At 45.3% G+C, this 20895-nt stretch overlaps 1 protein-coding gene across 1 annotated transcript in view; it reads right to left on the bottom strand.

Annotated features, from left to right (window-relative positions):
• The window catches only part of SDC2 (syndecan 2), a 59993-nt gene extending 52789 nt beyond the window's left edge, over positions 1 to 7204 (bottom strand). The window contains exon 1 of the mRNA XM_057366244.1: positions 6889 to 7204. Coding sequence (XP_057222227.1) covers positions 6889 to 6948 — 60 coding nt within the window. The 5' untranslated portion in view covers positions 6949 to 7204. The remainder of the gene's footprint in view (positions 1 to 6888) is intronic.
• Between the last annotated feature and the right edge of the window lie 13691 nt (positions 7205 to 20895).

Genomic DNA, 20895 nt, shown 5'->3' with positions numbered 1-20895 from the left:
TGCCTCAGTAGTTCTTGAGAACTGTACACCTTCTCACAATGACACTTGCACAAGCCTGTAGCTAACACAACCAAATTTCATACTCCCTGATCATGGATGCTTCTTCTCCTTGCTGGACAAACACTTTCCTTTGTGCTTGCATTGCCACCAGTGCCAAGTGCCTCTGAGCTCCCAAATGGGAGAAGTTTCAATCCTACAGCCAGGACAGGACCTGAAGGTTTTGTAATCCACCTTCCACAAAAATCCTCAGAATCTTGTTTCTCAGCAGCAATATCTTATGCACATCCTTGCTGYAGTAATTACACATTACTATTACTTATAGGACTAAAGCACATCTATTTTTATTTATGCAATGTCACAAATTTATATTCAATGGAAGCTCAGTTTCTGGCTACCTCMAAGTTTCCACTACTTTGAACTACCTTCACCTTTCCACTTTGCTTCCCTTGCAGGTTTTCATTTTAAATAATAAGAACACCATTAGTCACACCTCAGTGACTGTATTTGAACGTGGAAGTGCATTTGACAAGGATTTGAATGGAAAGGCTTTGTGGATGCTTTCACCTGGTAATGAGTTTAAGTGACAYGCTGATTCTGGAATCTCCACATCCAGAGTGAGCATGGATAAACAACCCATCAAAGGAAGAATCTGTGTCCTGGACAKCTCTCATCTCCACAGCCTGTAATATGTGCCATGTATTCAAACCCATTACCAGCCTTYCCCTGCAGACCCCAATCCAAAAAGCAAACAGAACTCAGCTCTTAAGGCCAAAAGGTATATCAAGTGTGTGGGGTTTGGCTGTGCCCGCCAGGTACTGTGTCCAGCCAGCTATTCCAGAAGGTACTGAAGAACCAAGAGAGCTGGAACTAATGCAGCTCAGCCCAGGGAAAGAGGGGATACTTGGATATCTACTTGGATACTTAATGGAAGGACAGAAGCAGACATACCAGAAAGGATCCTGGGGAAGGTGGGAGAGGGAAGACCTGGTTAGGCTATTCATTCATGTGGCAGCAAGTATGATGTATTTTTTGGTCTCTCTTGAAACATCCTGAGGCTACACCAATCATACACCCAGCTGCTCTCTGGGATGTACTTCATCTCCCACGCTGTATTGCTTTAGCAGCACTCTTTCCTACAGCTCTGTGAGAGTCAGTCCTCTCAGACAGCCATGCTTCTGAAATACACTTCAAATAACAGGGATGGGTCACTTCACACTGATCTGAAAGGTGGCAAGTGATTTCCATTAGTGTGGAAGCACCTCTAGAGAAAATTATGCTTTATTATGGTTAATCAAACAGGAACAAAACATGTCTGACATTCTGTTTTTAAATACAGACAACATATTCTGGTTGTTAATCACAATGCTGGTTTCTGAACGTTTTGATTCCGTTGCTGTGTGTACCACARGTTGTTTGACCTTCTGCAAGTCTCTTTGTCTCCTTACTATTACTAAAAGTACAATGTTTTTATCTTCATGCTCACAACTCAAATACAGCCAAGCAGGTTTTTATTTGAACTTTCCCAAATCAATTCACCTTCAGAACAAAACAATTTAGCTTAGAAGGGAGATTTCYGAAGAACTTGTTTATATATAAACTAAAAATAGTGATTTCAGATGGAATGTCCAGCTCAGGCTTTAGTTAAGCACAGCTTACATGACACTATACTCTAACAGCCTGTCTACAAAGCCAATTTCTGCAGATTCATCACCATCCTATTAGTCATTATTTCAYTTTAAATGAAACCCCTGCTTGAGACATCAACAAAAATAATTTGCTCAGCGCAAATGCACTTGTTGCAAATGRTTGTTAAATGCTATGTTTTCTCCTACTGCAATCAGTATTCCAGTACTTCTGAGGATTACATGTATTCTGTATTTCTGCCTATATATCTAGTATGCTTTTGAAAGCATCCCCTGGGGCTGAGCTAATCAAGAAAACAGCATACATACAGAGAACTGTCATTATGGGGTCAAACACTAATGCAGTCTTTACTCAAGAGATTGCAAATTATACTTCAATGTGAGCAGGAGAATTCATGTTCCCAAATCACTGGATAGTGTCAAATAACCTACAAAAAAAAAAACCTACTAGTCCTGAGAAGATTATAGATGGCAATTTATTACCATCTTATAAGCATGAACAGAAGATAACCAAACAACAAGCTGTTCACAGAACAGCCTCCAGTAATTCTCTCATGCTTCCTGCAACATGGAGTGCAAAGCGACTTGAATGTGGACCAAATCACTTGCTCATGACTTGTGCATCCTCTCTCAAATGTGGCGGCACAGAGGGCATCTTTATGACTCTGATTCAAATACAGTCTTATACGAGGCCTCAAATAAGCTTGCCAACCTCAAACACAACATTTATGTTAAAAATCAGTCAGTCAGATCTATTCAGAARACAAAAGAGCACTTCTGCATAACTAGACAAGAGCTCTTTGTTCAGTCATTAAGTCTTACTAAAGCCTGCAATTCTTTGCCATAAGAAAAACATTTCAACTGCTCAATCGCAAAAGTTAATTTGGTGAGAAAATGTAATTAATAAATGCCATACATATGCCTCTGCTTGACATTTTATAAAAATAATTTACCATAAAGAGCAGCACAAAAGGAGACCTCTGCAAATGACTGGCTCCTCTGCAGGTTCTTCTCCAAGCTCAGGACACCCTGCCAAAATGCCACGTTACCCACCAAGGATGGGAGGTAGCTCTCCACCATCCCCTCTGGAGGCATTAAATCATGGCTGTGTGTTTGACCATGTGACTTTTCATAACTTGCACCTCTACTACTCAAGAAATTAGGCTTTTATCTTGTCACCCTGAGAKTACACTTAACTTAGGACTACAGAGACTTAGATCCACCAAATCTCCAAGCAAATGCCAGACTTACTGTGCACTCTCCAAAGTCCACCATCTTTACTCCATTAGCTGGAGTAACTGTCTCGAACCTACCACAGAGGTGTTATCTGCCCACGAACCACAATAACAGCACCCAGCTTCAAACCCTAAGATATTTGTCCCAGCTTGTTCCTGAAGACGATGCTCTCATCTACTTCCTTGATAAGGATCTAGGRAAAAATGCACAGAAAACATCTCTGCATTTAAGACTGAATACTAAGTCAGTTCCAATGCAGACCTCAGGGCTAAGATTTTAAAAAGAGGAACTTCAGTGTTTGATCTTGGGTCAAGATTCATCTGTTCTTTAATTTTTAGAAGATAAGCTAACCTGAAGGGAAACCCATTTCCTGAAAGTGGCTCCTCAGAACATCAATTTAAGCAGGGGCTGTAAYACCCGAGACTGGTGGCAAACCCCAGCGTTCCCCAGAATTCCCAGTGCATAGCAGTGCAGGCAGCTGTAGGATGGCAGAACCTAAAAGTTTAGTCAGACCAAGGGAAGCAGCCATGGCAGATTCCAGGTGTCGCCAAACTATAAAAAGCAATGGATGAGCATTTTTTTTAATTCTACAGTGCGAAGAAAAAGTACACGTGAATTGGAGGTGGGAAGAAATAAATCAAGACTGAAAAGGCTTCCTCCTTTCTTTGGAACTTATTTGACAAAGGAAATTCAAGACACATGGAAGAGACACACACAGCATATAAATCTAAAATACCAGCTATCTCTTCAGCCCTCCTTCTCCTCTAATTACTGTCTCTGAAGTCTAACTGCTTTTTTCAAAAAAAACAACATTCCTCCTCTCCAACACACTATCAATTTTCCAAATTGCAAAACCAAAGGAACGATTAGAAACAAATGTAGGAAAATTACAGCGTCATGCTTCTCAAATACTAAATACTCCTGAAAAATATACCAAATATTACTCTTGGATCATCTTTCAATGATTACATTTATGCCAACGACTCAGCGGTCAGATGCTTACAGAAGAAACAGAAAGACAACTCAGGAGATGCCCCAATGGTCTGTTTCACTGAAAGTCCCAAACCCAGCCCCACACACGGGCATTGTTGATGTGAAACAGTCTCCAGAAGCCTTCAGAGGAGAGATGCAATTAACCTTCTGTGAGGAGACCAGCACCATAATGCTGCAATTTGCAGCACAACCTGCTAGTTTCTCAGTGTGCACTTGGGCATGCAGAGAGGATCAGACTGTCACACAAGCTCTGGAAAACCATTTGTCCCACTGCTGCAAACTAGAMTGAAACGGAAAGGTTTATCAGCCTCTTCCGAATGGGAGCTGACAACTACAGCTGGATATCTGGCACTGCTCTCTGGTGCTATAAAAATCAGCAAAAGCTGACTCCCASCATCATCAGGACTGGGCTCAACCTTTTAAAAGGCACATCAGGCCTCTCATTCATACTTTTCCTTTTCTTTCCAGCAGTTTCCTGTCACTGTCTTTYCCTGTCTTATAAGTAAACCAAGAAAATCTCAAGGTAGCTAGAAAGCACATTTGTTTGCCATTCAGCTACGCCTGGGTGGACCCCCCATGTCCTTCCAGAACCACATRGGCTACCAGACCCCATGCTAATCAGATTGCACTGCACACTGCACTGAYGGCAGCAAACCACTCCGCAAGCCCTGGCTGCAATCCACCAGCTTTGGTGTGGGTAAAGCTTGCCACCATGTGCAGGCTGGCACTACCAGGTTGGGCTCCCGCTCACCCTCTCCATCCCAGCCCTGTCCTGAAGCAGCTGCTTCCCCAGGGGAGCTGGCATGGCACAGCAGGGCACAGCTGCGGTGTGACAGCCCAYGTCAGGGCACACAAAGCACGCACCCAGCACCGACGAACCCTTCCCGTGGTTCAGCAGCAGATCGCACTTCCAGGACATTTTAACACAGTGCTAACATCTACTTGGCCCACCCCAAAAAGAAATGTTGGTTATGTGGACCAAACACAGAGAACTCATTACTTTAAGAAACAAAATCTGCCACAGCTTTCCCCTCCTCTGCTCAAAAGACCCATGGACAATTTACTTCATCAGAAATGAGATTTTTACCTCTAAGTTTCGCTTAGGTACCAGTAATAAATAGTAGAATCTAACAAAGATTGGAGCTAAATCCACTTGACAGTGCTCTGGAGAGCTCATAATGTTTTTTTAAGCATCCATATAGAATTCCTCTTATGACCAGGACAGATTYCTGCAGAGAAAGACAGATTTGGCATCTGTCTTTTCCCAGAGACTGGTGTACAAAATCCTGTCTTAAGAGACCAAGAAGCTGCTGCCAGGCACAGTTAAAGGAAAAGGAAGGGAGGTGAAAGAAAAGGAAAAAGACCAACCTCCTTTTACTTTTCCAATCCCTCCACAACTTTCTGGCAGCAGCAAGAGCACTGCAGCAGAGCCAGGCAGGCTGCCCCCACCCCATTCTCCCCACTGTCCCCTAAACAGCACCGCCCCAGTATGCCCCAACAACCCACCTCATACTGCCACAGTGTGTTCATCCTAAGGCAAAAACCCATCGAACTTAACTAATTACTGTGGCAGTTTAATAGCTACTCCAACATCAGAGAACTTTGTACAAATAGAATTTCTACAAAATTTAAAAACATTGCACCTCATTAGCCAAGGGTGTWTCTGCAACACAGTTATACTTAGCGGAAATAAGAGCCGGTGTTCTACGCAACCCTTTTTTAATCAGTCTGTAAGGAAAGTGTTTTGCAATTGTATCCTTAGAAATCCCTAATGATGATCCAGATTTCATGAACGCTGTGACTTGGCTAATTTATACAATAGCTAGGAAACTTCAAAAGTTAACCCAAGCTAGTGACATTATTTAGTTCAGCGAAGCGGCTCATTTTAATTGGATTAAATTGTCATGAGTTTTTTTWAAATTTCATATTGAAACCTCAATTTATCATTTTCTAATATTTGYCCAAACACTACATCAGGGTCATTTGCATACCCCTTCCCTCAGGACAATCTCAGATCCACAGATGTAAAAGACCAAAACCCTCTGGCCGGCCCTCGCCGGCTCCTGCCGCGAAGGGTTGGAGCGCTCGCCGGAGAGCAGCTTTCCCAGAGGTACAAATCCCGGCAACAGAGCTAATTGCATTAAGCAGAGGGCCCGGTTAGCGAATACACTGGTGGCGCGGAAAAAGTGTAAACAGCGGCATTATCCCKAGCACCTCCCGGCGAGCCCGTGGGGAAGGGCCGGCGAGTCCGCAGCAGGCTCGGTCTCGGCGGAGCCGGCAGCGGGGACTGGCCGTGAGGAGCGCAGCGCTCCGCACCCGCGCACAGAGGGGCGCAACAACGCGGCATGTCCGAGGGTTGAGAAGGTCCTGAGCAGTGCAGCCAAGGGTAGTTTGCTGCCATTTTTCTCTTTTTTAGCAACGGGCCGGGAAGGGTGGATTTTGCAAGGAGACGCTCTCGCCTCACCGCCCGCGGCGCCGGCGATGTTCCCGAGCGGTCGCTCGGACACGGGGCGGCTGCCGGCGCTGGTCCGGGATGGGTCCAACCCCCGCTCCCGCACCGAGCCCCGCGCCGCCGCCCCTCGAGCGCCCCACGACCGCCGGGCAGCCGCCCCTCCTCSGGGGAGGCAGGGAAAGAGGCACCGGGGGGGCTCCGGGGCCGGCTGGCGGCTGGGTCGYCGCGGCAAACTTCGGCTGAGGTTCGCTGGAGGGCGGCAGGACGCTCAGCTCTGGCAGGGTGGTCCGCACGGCTTCGTGAGGTTTGGGGTGTGTTTTTTTTGGAGGGGGTCTCTTTTTTTTTTCTCGGCGGGAGGGGCGGGATGGTTCCTGCCATTTGCAGAGCGCTCAACTATCAACAGATGCCCCCCCGAGCCAGCCCAGTGCCCGGCGAGCGGCGATGCCACGGGGCAGGGCTCGGGGCTGAACGACCCGCGCTCGGCTGACGGAACCGAGCCCTCGTCCCGTCCCGTCCCGTCCCGCGGGGCTGCCGCCGCCCCCTCCCCTCCGCCCCGGCACTCACCGGCTGCCCGGAGGCGCAGGCCACGAAGCTGACGGTGAGCGCCAGCCACACGCCCCGCATTATTCCCGCGGAGCCGGCGCGGCGGCCGCCGGGGGCCGGGCACAAAGGAGAAACCGGGGGCCGGCGGCGCTCGGCAGCGCCCGAGGGGCGCGGGGCAGGGCCGGCGGCGCCCCGGATCCGGCCCGCCGCGCTTCTTCCGCTGGGCTCCGCGCTCCGCTCCGCCGCTGCCCGGCGGGCCCGGTGCTGCGCGGCGCTGGGGCGCCCGGGCTGCAGGTTGCGCGCTGCCGGCTCCGCCGCCCTCCCTCCGCCCAGAGTGCGCGGCGGCGGCGCCGCGGCTCGCAGTTAAACCCCGCAGAAATTCCTGCAGGATTACAACACAGATTGGCAGCTCCCCCAGCCAGTGGAAAGAAGCAGCGCGCCGCTGCCGCCGGCTCTCGCCCCTCGCAAATTCAAGCAACTTTTCCCCCTCCTCCCTCCTCCTTCTCCGCCCCGGTCTCCCCTCTCTCGTCCTCCCCCCCAGTGGAAAACATGAGCAGCGCTGCGGCCCGACTGAGAGAGGGCTGGCCCCTTATAAAAGCGGGGACGTGGAAAGGCTCCCCCTTTGCAAGGGAAATGTGGCCGCGGCTGAGTGTTTTCAGCGCTGTGCCGCCGGGGTTCGCACCGCTGCTCCGCGCCACCCTGCCCGCTCAGCCGCGGTGGCAGCTTCAAGTGTCGGAAAAAAAGCAAAATGGAGGGGTCAAAAATCACGGGAAGGGGGGCTATCCCAAAAATGCCCGCTCATTGTGAATCCCCACTTAGCTTTTCGCCTCGGGATTCATTTTTTTYCAGACTTTTCGCCCTCAACAAGAAGACTAGAAACTTTTAGGGGCGAGGGGTGGCAAGTAGGAGAGGGCTGCGATTTGTAGCTACGGTTTGTRGCTAGTTACACGGATCCAGAAGCTGTGTCTTCAAAGTAAATATTGCGGGAATTGACAGCACCAAGAATGTGTGCTCCAGAAGCCAAAACAAGAAGTCCTGCTMCCACTAGTCTATGGTATTTCTCAGCTGGGGAAAATGGTGATTTTGCAGAGCTTTGGAGCCTGAGCCCGACCCACTTGCCTATGCCAGCATGTTTCCACCACTGAACGTGTACATCCATTACATCAGTCATGCGACATGGGAAAGGAGCAATAACCAGAAAGCAAAATATACCAGTCTCACTGGCAAACTACCACTGCTGATTTAAGTCAGAAGGTATCAAACAGCATTTTATAGCCTTAATCAAATRGTCATGAGGACCATAATGGTCTCTTTTGTTTGAGCAAAATCTATCCTTCTCAGAGGACCCTGGCCCCAGAAAGGGTGAGAAGAGCCCAGGGAGATACCCTGGGCAGATGTTTTTCCTTGTCCTTCACTTTGCTTACCTTSTGCTCTGTGAAGGACCTTGGCCAACGGGTGTGTTGAGATCCCAACCGCCTCCACTTCTTGATCTGGTTGCCTTCCTATCAAAACAGGCATGCCATGTAAGAAAATAAAATAATCTGGCACAAGCAGTCTCCCACCCCACTCATCACTTTCCCAGCCTCTCCCAGGCAAACACATCCCTGGCTATCACTGTGCAGTGTGGGCGCGGTGGCTGACTCTGTGCTGGGAAACGGCAGGACCCTTGTCCCCAGAGGGATGGCTGGCCATGCCTGGAGTGCTCTTACTGTGTGCGACCCACTCCCAGCAACATGATACCTCTCAACAATTACACACTTGCTATTTCTAGATCCACCTCCTAGACATGCCATGTCATTGATTTTTAGGCTTCATTTTCCACTGAATCCCCCCCCCCCCATCCTACCAGATTTTCAATGGTCTGCTCCTTGTTGGTGTCACACATGTTGATTGTTTAATGTATTCCTTATTTTAAACAGATTGTTTAATATAGTCTTTCTCAAAGTATGTTGCAAATACTTAAAACCTGATTCTGCGTATCYTCTTCCTTTGTAGGCAGTGGGATTTCAATTCAACTAAGCAACAATTTCAGCACTGTTTGATGTGGTTGAGTGAAATACAGTGAAGCACAGTGAATAAAACCATCGGCAAAATCTGCAGGACCTCACATAGGCATGGGGTCTTACAGGCAATCTTACACATAATCAAACTATATAAAACTATAAAACTATATAAAAAAAAAAACTTCCAGGTTTTATATACTTGGCAGAATCTATCAAAGATCAAAATATCCACAACAAGTTAAGAGAAGGCCTTCCTCAGGCAAAGATGATGGCAACAAATGGGTTTCTCATGGACCACCAGTGTACTTGTGGGCAGTGTCCTTGAAGGATCTGGGGCTAAGACCTACAAAACCTCCAAATGCTTACACAAATCCTTAATTCTCTGTGGGGACGATATCTGTTGCCAAACATTAAGATAAATACGCACATTAATGCTAGAAGGAGCAGAACTAAAGAYCAGAAGGCAGATAGATGATTTGAAAAGATAGAAATGAGCATGAGGATTAAAGAATAGAAGACAAATGACCCTTGTAGTTCACAGAAATAATAAAATATTGTCTTGGATCACACTTATTCSCTCCCTACACTCCTGAATCTTCTGGCTGGGAGCACTCTACAGCACTAAGAGCATTCTTACTCATGGTCGCATGGAGAAGCAGCTTCCAGCCTGGGCATTTCTTATGCAAACTGTCAGGTAGTGTTCACTGTGTTGCCTTTGTGTCACCCTGAGTTTCCCCAGCCCTCCAATGGACACARACCACCCAGTCACCACACCAACATTCAGTCAAACCAGGCAGGAGTGGGATTCAAGTGGGATTGAGAGATAAACTTCACCAAAGGCCATTTTTTTTTCAAAATGTGTTATGTGCTGGAAGAATGCAAGAGGACCTCATGTGCAGTATGTGCTGTGTGGTTATCAGCTACAGAAAACACCCAAAAGGGTCATGGTTAGAAATACACGAGAGCTGTGCAAAAAAGCAAGTTGGGAAATCCTGGGAAAAAGTTTTCCCGCCTATGGCTGTCAAGGCATCATTAAGGATAAGTGTGCACCCCAATTTTTTGAGCTCTTCCCAAGCATTCATTTCTGCAGGGCCAATCCTGCAGGTGACTTGCACAACCAGCAGGGCTAAGGAAAGAGATCTACATGGGGAGGAGAGTTCCTAATCATGCCATTTCTCCATTAAGATTTGTTCAATGATAGAAGTTGTGGTTGAGAAGACTTGGTCCTAAGCACAACCCTGAGCCTCACACTACAGGTCACAAGATGGTGTTGGCCAGAGCTGTTTGTTATGTAAATGACTGATGATTGCATTTGTGCCTGGGATGGAATAGCCTTGGCATCACATTCAAAGGTCATAAGAGGTGGCCAGTTTTCTCAAATAATRTATTCAAAGAGGGACATAACCTGCAAAAAGGAAAAAAGTAGCTGATATTAAATCTGTGGAACCCATATTGACAATGATCTGGAAAAAAAAAAAAAAACTTGCTAAAAATGTGTTGGTAGGACAATTTAAAAAGATTTATTACCACATCACCCAACTCCCAGATTTTATGCTTCTAATTTAAGAACAATAGAACTGCTCATCTCTTCTACAAAAATGTCTCATTAAATATTTGCAAGTGCACTTGTGTTCATTTCTGGTTTATAATGTGAATTCAGGKATGTGATAGGATGGAACTGGTACTCATGGGGCCATTGAACCACAGGAGGGGTCCCAGCAATTTTCGGTAACATGTCAATGAATGATTCTTTTCTGCATCAGTTCTTAACAGTGTAATTACATGGGCTTGCATCCTTCTTCAACAGGCTCCTGTTCCAAAGAGTAGCTCTTCTAAACATTCCCAAAATACCCTGGGACATGCTTGCYTCTCTTTGATCCAGAGGCCTCTTTTGCTGTGCAGTTTCTGAATCACAGACATATGCAGGTTATTTAATTTTTWTTCTATCTATAGTTTTATCTTCATTAGATATTAAGTGCAAAACATGTCAGCACAAAACCAGGCATTCCTGGTAGCTGGAACAACAGCACAGCAGGAGCTGAGGGCATYGCTGTGCAACCAGTGCTTGTTGTGTCTGCTGTGGTATCACTGGGCTGCACAGCTGGACTGTATGGGGTTTATAAGGTGGTTTATAATGCTGGGCTTTGTATGAATGCAGCAGAAAGTCTGAGCTTGCCCTGCAACAACTGATGACAGAAACATGCAGCTGACAAAACTTTTTTTTGTTCATTTTTCAGGGACAAGTATAGTGGTAGGGAGAGGTAATGAGAAAATAAAAGGCTGGCATTACTTGCAGAGCACAAGCAGCAGCCTCCTACAATATGGTGGGGTGGGTGAAACAGTCCAGAAGCAGCCTGAAAATGGGACTGGCTTCTATTTGTCACTGCAACAAAAGGAGGGAGTATCAGTGCRAAGAGACATGCACCCAGGCTGGGGGATTCGCTCCAGCAAGGGATGCAGAGGCAGAYGTGCAGGGCAGCAGGGAGAAGAGTTGCTTTCAGAAAGTCCCAAGCCCTGCCTAGAGGGGAACATCTGAACCAGTCACTGATCCAGATTCAAAAATGGCCTTTACACCTGACAGTAAAGTCCAGCTTTGGCAGCACTCCTGGAGTAGGGCTCATCCTCTGCTACTCAGCAACTCACCGAATCTTTTAAATGTAAAATACTTGCCCCAAGTGCCTTGCTGATTTAAGAATCTCTTTTCCAGGGGAGATGCCTATCAAGAACCATAAGTAAAGTGAATGACACAATGCTGACAGCTAGAAGTACCAAAAAATTATGAAACTTTGCCAAAACCCACTTCTGTCCTGGATACAGAAGCTTTGTCTTTGGATGTTAACTGCTGTAGGAAACTCAGTGTCGCTTTGTGCTGGCCTCCTGAACAGGGTAAAATTTACCACTCTGACAATTCTAGCCAAGGCTATTGCCCATTTTTTTTTTAGTAGGACAAAATGTCCTACTAAAAATAGAAAAGATATTTCTTTAAAATAGAAAAGATATTTCTTTATCTCTGAAAGTTTCATTTAGAGCCAGGGCTCAATATTTGTCTGAGACATTTGCATACCTGAAAGTGTCTCATATGTGATGATCTCTGCAAATGAAATGCATTGTTGATTTAGTTTATTATCCCAAAAGATGATATCGTGGTTAAGGTTTGTATGCAGTACATCAGGAGAAAAATACAGAGGGGTTGAATTGAAATAGATTTTAATACTGCCAGGTATACTGCTCAAGTTAATGAAAGTCAGACATACATTTGGCTGCTGTTGCTAACTGAATAATACAAGTAATAACACAGGCATCTATTCAATTCCTGATGAACATGAGTAATTTCCATTATCTTAAAATGTGTGGGAGTTATGAATTAGAGGTGCAGTGATTGCCCAACACTTTTTCATTATTATATCTTGTTGTCAGTTGCTTATACATTTGCCAAAATTTAATGCATCAAGCTGAAATTTCCCATACTGGGTATCAACCTCCAGCTGACTTCATTCATTTCATTTTATTTTTGTTTTGCAAGTTTTATCAAGAATGGTGCATCTGTTTCCAAGAGCAAGGTTAGGAGAAAATATGTTATTTTGTCTATGGTAATCCAGATTCCCTCCAGTATTTCCCTGAGAAGATGTTTTACYTCCATGCATGGAAGGAAAGCACAAAAATTTGGCAAAAAGAATCAACCAAACACCAGAAATTTTCTTTTCAACAGATTTGGGAAATTATTCCCGGCTTTGGACCATGTCTGAGCATTACTGTCTTTGCAGTTTGTCCATGCTCAGTAGAGACTTGTTAAATTCTGACATCTAAAAATCCCACCTAGACCGGACATGTTCCAGCTCAGAGCCACAGAAATCTTTCTGTCCTTGATCTCCAAAKAAAAGGGCTGGCTGTAGGCTTCCCCTTGGCACTTGTGAGACAAGGTCTGCTGTGTGTTCCTGTGAAGCAAGGGGGAAAAAAAGGGGAGTTTGATTTACTCAAGGAGGAATAAAGAGAGGGTCAGTGGTTGTAAGAGCTGGAGACTGAAGAAGTAGAGGAGGGATATGGGAGGGGATATGGGGAGGGAGAAGGACAGGAGCAAGGGTGGAGGGAGATATTGGCAAACGGAGGAACAAAATGGACATCAGACCCATGGTAGGTGGTACCCATGGGGGCAGCAAGGGAGGAAAGCAGGACCACGAGTGTGCTGTGGTGTGGCTGGGAGGAAGAGGAAGGATGCAGTCCTGACCAAGACAAGATGATACCTGTCCATCATTGAACAGCTTCGTTCTCCAGACCTTTAAATTACACCACCAGGCATAAGGCACCATCTTCCATTGCTGTCAGCAAATAGCAAAGGGAAGATGTCTGTCAGCCCCAATGCTCTGCATTAGCTGATCARTATAAATAATAGGCTTTTTAGTGAGAGATAATGTTGTCAGTAAGATCCGTGCAGCGTTTTGTTACAGAAGTTTAAAGCTATGAGACAATGACACAGATGACTAAAATTAAAGATGGTATCATAAGGCATTAGTTGCAAGGACAACCTTAATTTTGATGGTTTTCAACTCCAAGCACTTTGTTTTATAACTTGAACCTCTTTATAGCAAAGGTTTTCTTAATGTTTTTCTTAATATATAATGCCCAACATGCCCCACTTAACTAATTCCCATTGTCTGGCCCTGAAGATCTGTACCCATAYGAGTAATGCTTACACACATTAAAAAAATCATCAAAATTAGCTGACACCACTTATCACCTGCTCATTTATGGGAGTAAGCAGATCCTGAAGGACTTGCCCATTTAATTCACTGAACATGCTAAAGTTAGTCCAGATTTGTGTGTAATTAATGAAAGTATATTAAAACAGTATCCGCTACCTTTTGCCTGCTCCTGCTTTATTGTTCAGATATAAATATGTATTTAAATAAAAATRTATTTCAACAGCAAATGAGTTTCTGCCTATGTCAAGCCTTATCACAGCTCTCTGAGRTTTTCACATTTCTGTTTCTCTCTTTGCTGGTGTTGCTTTTACCTTCTCAGGATGGAACTGGATCCAGAGCCAAAAGAATGAAATAAAGATGTGTCCAGGTTATGCATGTTTCAGCATATTTATTCCAGTTTCGGGATATACATCCTGTGAGYATCAAAACAAATTAGTCTACAGTACAAGGAGAGTCTATGGTCTGGCTGTTTTCAAAAGAAAATGCAGCTGGACTTTTCGTGCTAGAGAAAAAGCTTCRTTTTCCTGCAACAGGCTTTTATTTTTTGAGTCTAATTGCAAACTCCTCAGGTATGTCAAAAAGCCAGCTTGTTAGGGGTGAAATGAAATAATAACCACTGTCCCTCAGAGCTTGTAGAACCGTCTCCAGAAGTCTGGTACCCAGGTGAGAAGGTCCACCATGTACTGCCATGAGATGTTGTGGTGTGGGGCTTCCACTGGCTGGAGTAACCCTAATTTTGGGTTTCTTAAATCAAAGCGTAGTTACAACCATAGAACAGAGGTTCTCGTTAATGGCCAGTTTTYTAATGACAGTAAAATGGCAATTATGAAGGGCTGCAAGCAAAGGATAGATTCTGAATGAAAGGAAATTAGTTCAAAGCATGTGATTAAATAGTGGTAGGTTTAAGGTCTTAATTCTCATCCCCCCCTGTGTGAAGCAGGAGTAATTCATTTGTAGTCAGTGAAGCTACAGAGATGTAAAACAGCATTGGAGGAGAATCAGCCATTGTTCTCTGCAAAACTCACTGATAAGACATTAATTACTAAAGAGAAAATGCCATCAAAGTATTTGAAATGCTTTGCAGAAGCAGGAGACAAACTCATTAAATGCTATGTCATACGGAGAATTAGTTCCAAATTTGTGGATGTGTAGAAGGCAAATGCTTCACTACAGATAAATGGAAGATCATCTTGAAAGCCTTCTTCAGAAGGCCACTTGCTTTTGGAGCAGGAGCCAAGTCCACACATTACATCCAGAGATGTGAAACAATTCCAGATAAAATAAATCACCCTGAACCTTGGTCCRTCTCACATACTGAATCCCAGCCAACTGCAGTTGTTTAAGGTTTGTAGAAGTTCAGTGGACTCTGTTTCCTGCCCAGCCTGTCTCCCCTTCCTCCCCTCCACTCATAGCTCTCATCTTAGGTCAAGCAAATCTTGGAAGCAGAAAAGTTAAACACCAGTCAGACAGCACCATGTGCGGTCCTTCTAACAGAACACMCAGTTAAGGTGCAAGAAATCTCAGGGGAAAATCCCAACTCCAGGGATATGATAAAATCTATGGTAGAATTTTTGTTTGATCTCTCCAAGGCCGAGATTTTACGCTCATCCTTAGGATAATCCCCAGATGGTTTTTTAGACCCTGATTGCTGAGATAGGATGACCAAGGATTTGAAGATTCAGATGTCTTTTTTAACAAAAGCCCTGAGCAATACACCCTCGATTAAATCCACCATGGAGGATATAAAGTGTATTAGTATACAGAAGGAGCAGCAGAGCAGTTATTACTGTGACCATGTCACAGGGGACAGTGCTGCAATCCCCAGCCACCACATGTGCTCTGTCCTGCTGGGGGRCCTTGGATGCTGAGTCTTGAAGGTGCATTTTCTCCCCAGGCTATATGTTCCAGGCATGAGCAAATAGTGGTGTGGGCAAATAGTGGGCAAATATTCCTGTGTGGTAACACACCAGGAGTCCGGCTTCTCAGGGCTGAGTKGCACATCCAGCTGTGTGATGGGACAAGGGAAGCAGGACAAGAAGGTGTACTTGTCACATGAGACAGGGGCAAGGTGTCCTAATACATGACCTGTGTGTAACAGTGTCCTGGGATCTGATGGGGTGATTACATTCCTGACACAAAATCTGAGTGAAGGAGAGAGCCCTTTGAATGTCCGTTAGATTCCAGTTCTTTCTTGTCACCATTGTTCAAACCCAGCCGCTCAAAGCAGGAGATGGTTCACACTATGCCATTGGCGTCATTATGTACTGATCACACTTTGGGATGGGTGGCAGGAGCTCAAAAGGATTATTCACAGTCCCTCAAGCTGCCAAAGAGGCCATCCACTGCTGAGCAGCAGGAGTGGTTTCCTGGCTCATGGAAGGATGCGTCTGCCAGGACAGCAATGTCCTCAGTTGGGGACACGTCTGCCAGGACAGCAGTGTCCTCAGCTGCARCACTTGCCTTGTCATTGCCATCCAGTCCTGGGCACCTGCAATTCAAATTTCTGGGTGACAAGAAGCATAACAGGTATACAGCCATGGTCCAAGTGGTTGTGGGAACACAGTTTCACTCCTCACAACTGGGATAACCTGTGCATAAGTCACAGATTATGTCTGTCCRTGAATGGTGAGTGGCACAGTCACAGAAATTGTCACCTTTCCCTTGCACTTTGGGATAAATGCCCTCCCACTACCAGATAGTTCAGCTTTATCCTACCCCATGTCATCTTTAAGTTTCCATGGTTTAGCTGCACTTGTTTCGGAGCATTGCAGCTGTCAACCCTGTGGTGTAATTCTGGGCAATAGTGCAGATGATGCTCCTACAGATACTCAAGGAGATCAAGTCTGACCTAGTGAGTGTAATCACAGGCAGAGTTCCAGAGGTGCAAAGTCTTAGGCACAATGTGGAGATTGACCTGAAGGGTGTCCAGCTGCACAATTCGAAGAGGTTAGAGGTTTTGGTTGTCCTGTTACAGTGTGAGCACCCTGGGGCCAGACTGTGCTGCTCACTGAGGCAGTGTGTGTCCAGGCTGGCTGGCTGCAGATGTTTGAGATCGTGGTGGGAAGGGAAATGTGTCCCATTGGCTGGAGATTTACAGCATGAATGTACAACATTCAGTGAAGGCAGCCACTGTCTGTGTGGAGCGTGGCTGACCTGGCCTCTGCTGCCTGTGATTTCCTGAGGCAGCAAGAACGTGTGGTCCTGGATCCAGGTAGAACCCAGAGAAGGTGGGAGCTGGAGGAGCCACGTAGTRATTCTGGGCGGGACCAGAAGTCAAGACATAGATCAAAGGCCAGGAAAAGGCTTAGATGCAGCCACAACGGGCTTATTTTAACAAGTGGATGAATTTCAAGCACTGCCTGGAGCAGCTGATCATCACACTAACCTGCAGCTCCAAGGCTAACCAGGAGAGTGTCCTTATCCAGCAATAGGTCACAGGTCAAGGAGACATAGCAAGARAAAAAGAGCATCTTTTTTTGTGAGGGATGTATTTTGAATCCAAATCTATATGGGACCTATTTTAATAGTAAATCTATGCTAAACTGGGGAAAATATTAGAGATACCCTTTTACTGTTCTTGCAAAGGCATCTTTTCAAAACAGGCCAATAAGTGGATTAATAGTATGGAGTAAAAGAGAATTAAAACAGCAAATGTCAAGGTCATGGCTGCAATGCTGCAGWGTCTCTTCAGTGGGCATCAGCTTGCTGAAACTGTATATGTTCCAGTATTTTGTTAAAACACTGCATTGGGAACAGTAATTAAACAGATTCTGATGATGGTTTTTAACACATGCCAGCTGGCTCCCAGCCAATGTCGAAGCAGAAGCATTGTGGAAACTCATGGTCAATGATGACTTTGATCTTTGAAGGGCTTTGTAGTGGCGGAAGGAAATGGGAAGATAGGAAGGAGGGAGAAGGATGCAAGCAGTAGGGAGAAAAAAGACTAATATGCATTGGAGTGGGAATTATCACCTTGACAAAGGCAGTGGGTGCTTTCTTCCTTCCCTTCTTTCTTTATGTGGGGTAGTAGGCACAGTCATAAACTTTATCATAAAGATTTGTGTTTGTTAATGGCTACCCATATGAGCAACAGAAGTCCCTTGAATATTCCCACATGTGTGTCATTGGGATTGCTCTGTGAGTGCCTTCCTCTTCCTGCTGGCTTGCAGTGGCAGGCCCTGCCAGCACAATAATTTGCAGTGGTCACTGCATAGTGTTGGAATCCTTCAGGACAGGATCCAGGACAAAGGTAAAGAAGAGCTCTTCTGCAGCCAAGAAAATCATGAACACACATGCTATTCAAATTATCTGCTTAGACATTGCCTGAAATGCTACAGCACCTCTTTAGGCACAAAAAAAATCATTGCTTCTGTCTCACATGATTCACAATTTAGATGGTTCATGCATGAGGAACAAGGATAGTGGACAGCCACATTTGCAATGAACAAGCACAGAGGGATGTTTCTACAGTTCTAACCAGTTAGCAGAAATTCGGTATGACTTTCCCATGTTTACAGCAGTAGGCACTTAGAAAGAGAATTGTCCTTTTGAAGCCTTAGAGACTTAAAGAGGTAGAGGATGCCAGCTGTGACTTGGTCAGAAATGAGCCTATGTCCAGCCATGTGCTGGAGGGCTCTGAGTATTGGTGTGGCCTCTCTGAAGTAAACCTCACTCTGAGACCACAGATGCTTTTACTCTATTGCTCATAGGAATTTTTTTACAGACGTAGGATTTGCTTGACAGTACAAGATGCAATGCTTCTGTAGAACCCCAGGAAAGCTGGAAAAACTTGCAAATTCTTTTCACAYTGAAAAAGAAAAAAATCTATTTTTCTTCCAAATTCTTCACTAATGTTAGATGGTGACACTTATTATTTTTCTTTTTTTCTTATTTTCTGTAGTGAACAACATTTTAAATTCATTAAATTCCAACTCTGGAAGGACACATTTAGCAGCCGCAGGGTTTTGGTGCGACTCCTAAGAATTTCAAAGAATAAAGTCCTTAATGAGTTCTCCTGTGCTTTTGCACACACAAAGGATGCTGTCAGTGAGAATAACCTTTATTTTAGTTCAAGGGCTCTAGCAGATAACTGAGTTAAGTAGCTAACCTTGCATCAGCTGAGCTCCTAAAGACGTCAATAATCATTTATGTGCACTCCTCACCTGCTCTAATTGCAAGGTGAGGCAACTCAGCATGAACTCTGCTGGGAGCATTTTAAACTAAAGCATTTCCTCCAGAACTCAGTGACGGTAGTTCACTTTYGTATCTGAGTCATAAGAAAACAACAAGCTGAAAAAGATAACCCTGTTGTTTACAGGATAGTGTCTGGCCCCACTGGGAGGAGACCTTGAACTGGAATGAAAGTACAAACAATCTGAGAATCATTGCATTTTATATCAACTAGGTCCTCTATGTGAACATATTTAATTGATTTACAACTTACTGATAGCAAAGGAATTTATGTAAATCTGTTATAAAAAAACTTAAGTGTGCAAGATTTATCTCATTCTCCTAATTAAAAACCTATTAATTAATATATTTTTTTTGTTTATACAATACATATTGCAAATTTCTTCATGTAGTATGACTTGAACTCTGACTGCAAAAACAACCACAGCATTGAATGCCCYAGCAATATGCAGAAGTACAAATGCCAAGCCCAGAAAAAGCATCCTGGCAATTACATCCACCATGGACTCTGAGGTAAGATATTTTTCTGTGTACTTCTCCAATGTGCCTCACATAACTTGAGCATCCTTGCTTTCTGAATTTGTTTGTATGCTGAGGCAGGCTTGAAGAGATGTGAAAAAGGAGGGCAGCAAGAACTCAGAGGTGCTTCCTCAACATAACGGAGCGTGTACCCACTTGGTCTTCCTGTTGGATTGCAGGAAAGAGGCTTGTAATGATCGCAGAGCTGACTAAAATGTGCAGTCTCTTGGTCATTATTTCAGTRCTATGGCAAAATCCTTGTTTAAAAAACTGGGAATAAGCAGCATGTCAGGCTGCTGCAGTAGTAAGGGCTGAAGCAGCCTCTGCTGGAGAGGCAGCCTCTTCCTGAGGGCTCCGAGCTCCTCTCCCTCCCAGATCAGCAGCCATGCGTGCTGCCAAGCCCCTGACACAGGACAAAACCCCTGATTTTTGCCCACCCCATGAGGACTCAGGCCTGCAGCCCAACCAAAGGAGTAATTTTTTCCAGAGGGTGCCTCTGTCCCAGCACTGCCTGGTCCCAGGACGCTGCTCCCAGCACCGGGAGGAGTTGCAGGCCTGCTCTGCAGCTGGAGTATTGGCCACCTGCATTTTTAATTGTATTTTTCCCAGGTGTGTAGACATTCATCCATCCATGGCTGATTTTCTACAGCGAGGTGTGGTTTTTGCTAAGTGAAGGCAGTGAGGCAGAGAATCTTGGATGGAAGCAAGGCCTTGTTTACTGCAAGGACAAAAGGGAAACAAGGCCAAGATAACAATCTCCAGCCATGGCAGCGGAGGCACCCAGGGCTCTCACCTGAGCAGGAGCAAAGGCACAGCTGTGCTGTCCACAGCCAGGTGAGGAAAGGGTCACTGTGGGAAGGTGTCCATGGCACAGGCTGGGGAGGGACAGCCACACATGGCTTAAAATAGAATTGTTGCAAGACCTCAGCATGAGGCTGRGAGCTCTGAGCTCAGGCCTCTGCTCTGCCAGGAGCACCAGCCATGAGGCTGAGCCTTCAGGTAGCTCAGCTGCAGCGGGAGGGAGGAGGRGGAACACTTCTCCACTGCTCAAGAAGAAATAGGAATAGCTCACTGAAGGCTGAGAGGCTGTCATGTAGCAGGAGCAGTGTGTCTACTGCTCTGTGTTTTCTTGGAAGTCACAATATGAATGTCTAGGAACTCACCTCTGCTTCCCAGTGGAGAGCCAGACAAAGCCCAGTAAGAGTAGCATTTYTTGACAAGCCTTCCTTCTGTAGTTAAGTATTCTTTTCCAAGATAACTTGATGAAACTAGAGTCACCATTTTCTCTGGAAAACCAGGTTGCTGCTACCTTCTTTTCTTCTGGACTGTGGCTCTATCTGTGTGAGAGGTGAAAGGGAGTTCCTAGGAGATCTTTAGTCACAGTTTAAACAGACCTTGCTTTTTCAGTGAAGTGTGATGGCTCACAGAAAGTTACTCCTCCCTTAATGAGGCCCTGGGGATCCAGTTGTGTATTTTTTCAAGATCTGTGATGCACATATGTATCTATATGGCATCCTCCCAAATCCTTTCAAAGATAAAATGTGAGATGAACATCTGGTTTGCACTATTACAATCCTTATTAAACACTAATTTCTTCTTCAGAAAAGCACCATCTG

Source organism: Malurus melanocephalus, unplaced genomic scaffold, assembly GCF_030028575.1.
Source record: "Malurus melanocephalus ecotype Western Australia unplaced genomic scaffold, MMel_1.1 scaffold_62, whole genome shotgun sequence".
Taxonomy (NCBI): Eukaryota; Metazoa; Chordata; class Aves; order Passeriformes; family Maluridae; genus Malurus; species Malurus melanocephalus.
This window is presented reverse-complemented; position numbering and strand designations above follow the sequence as displayed.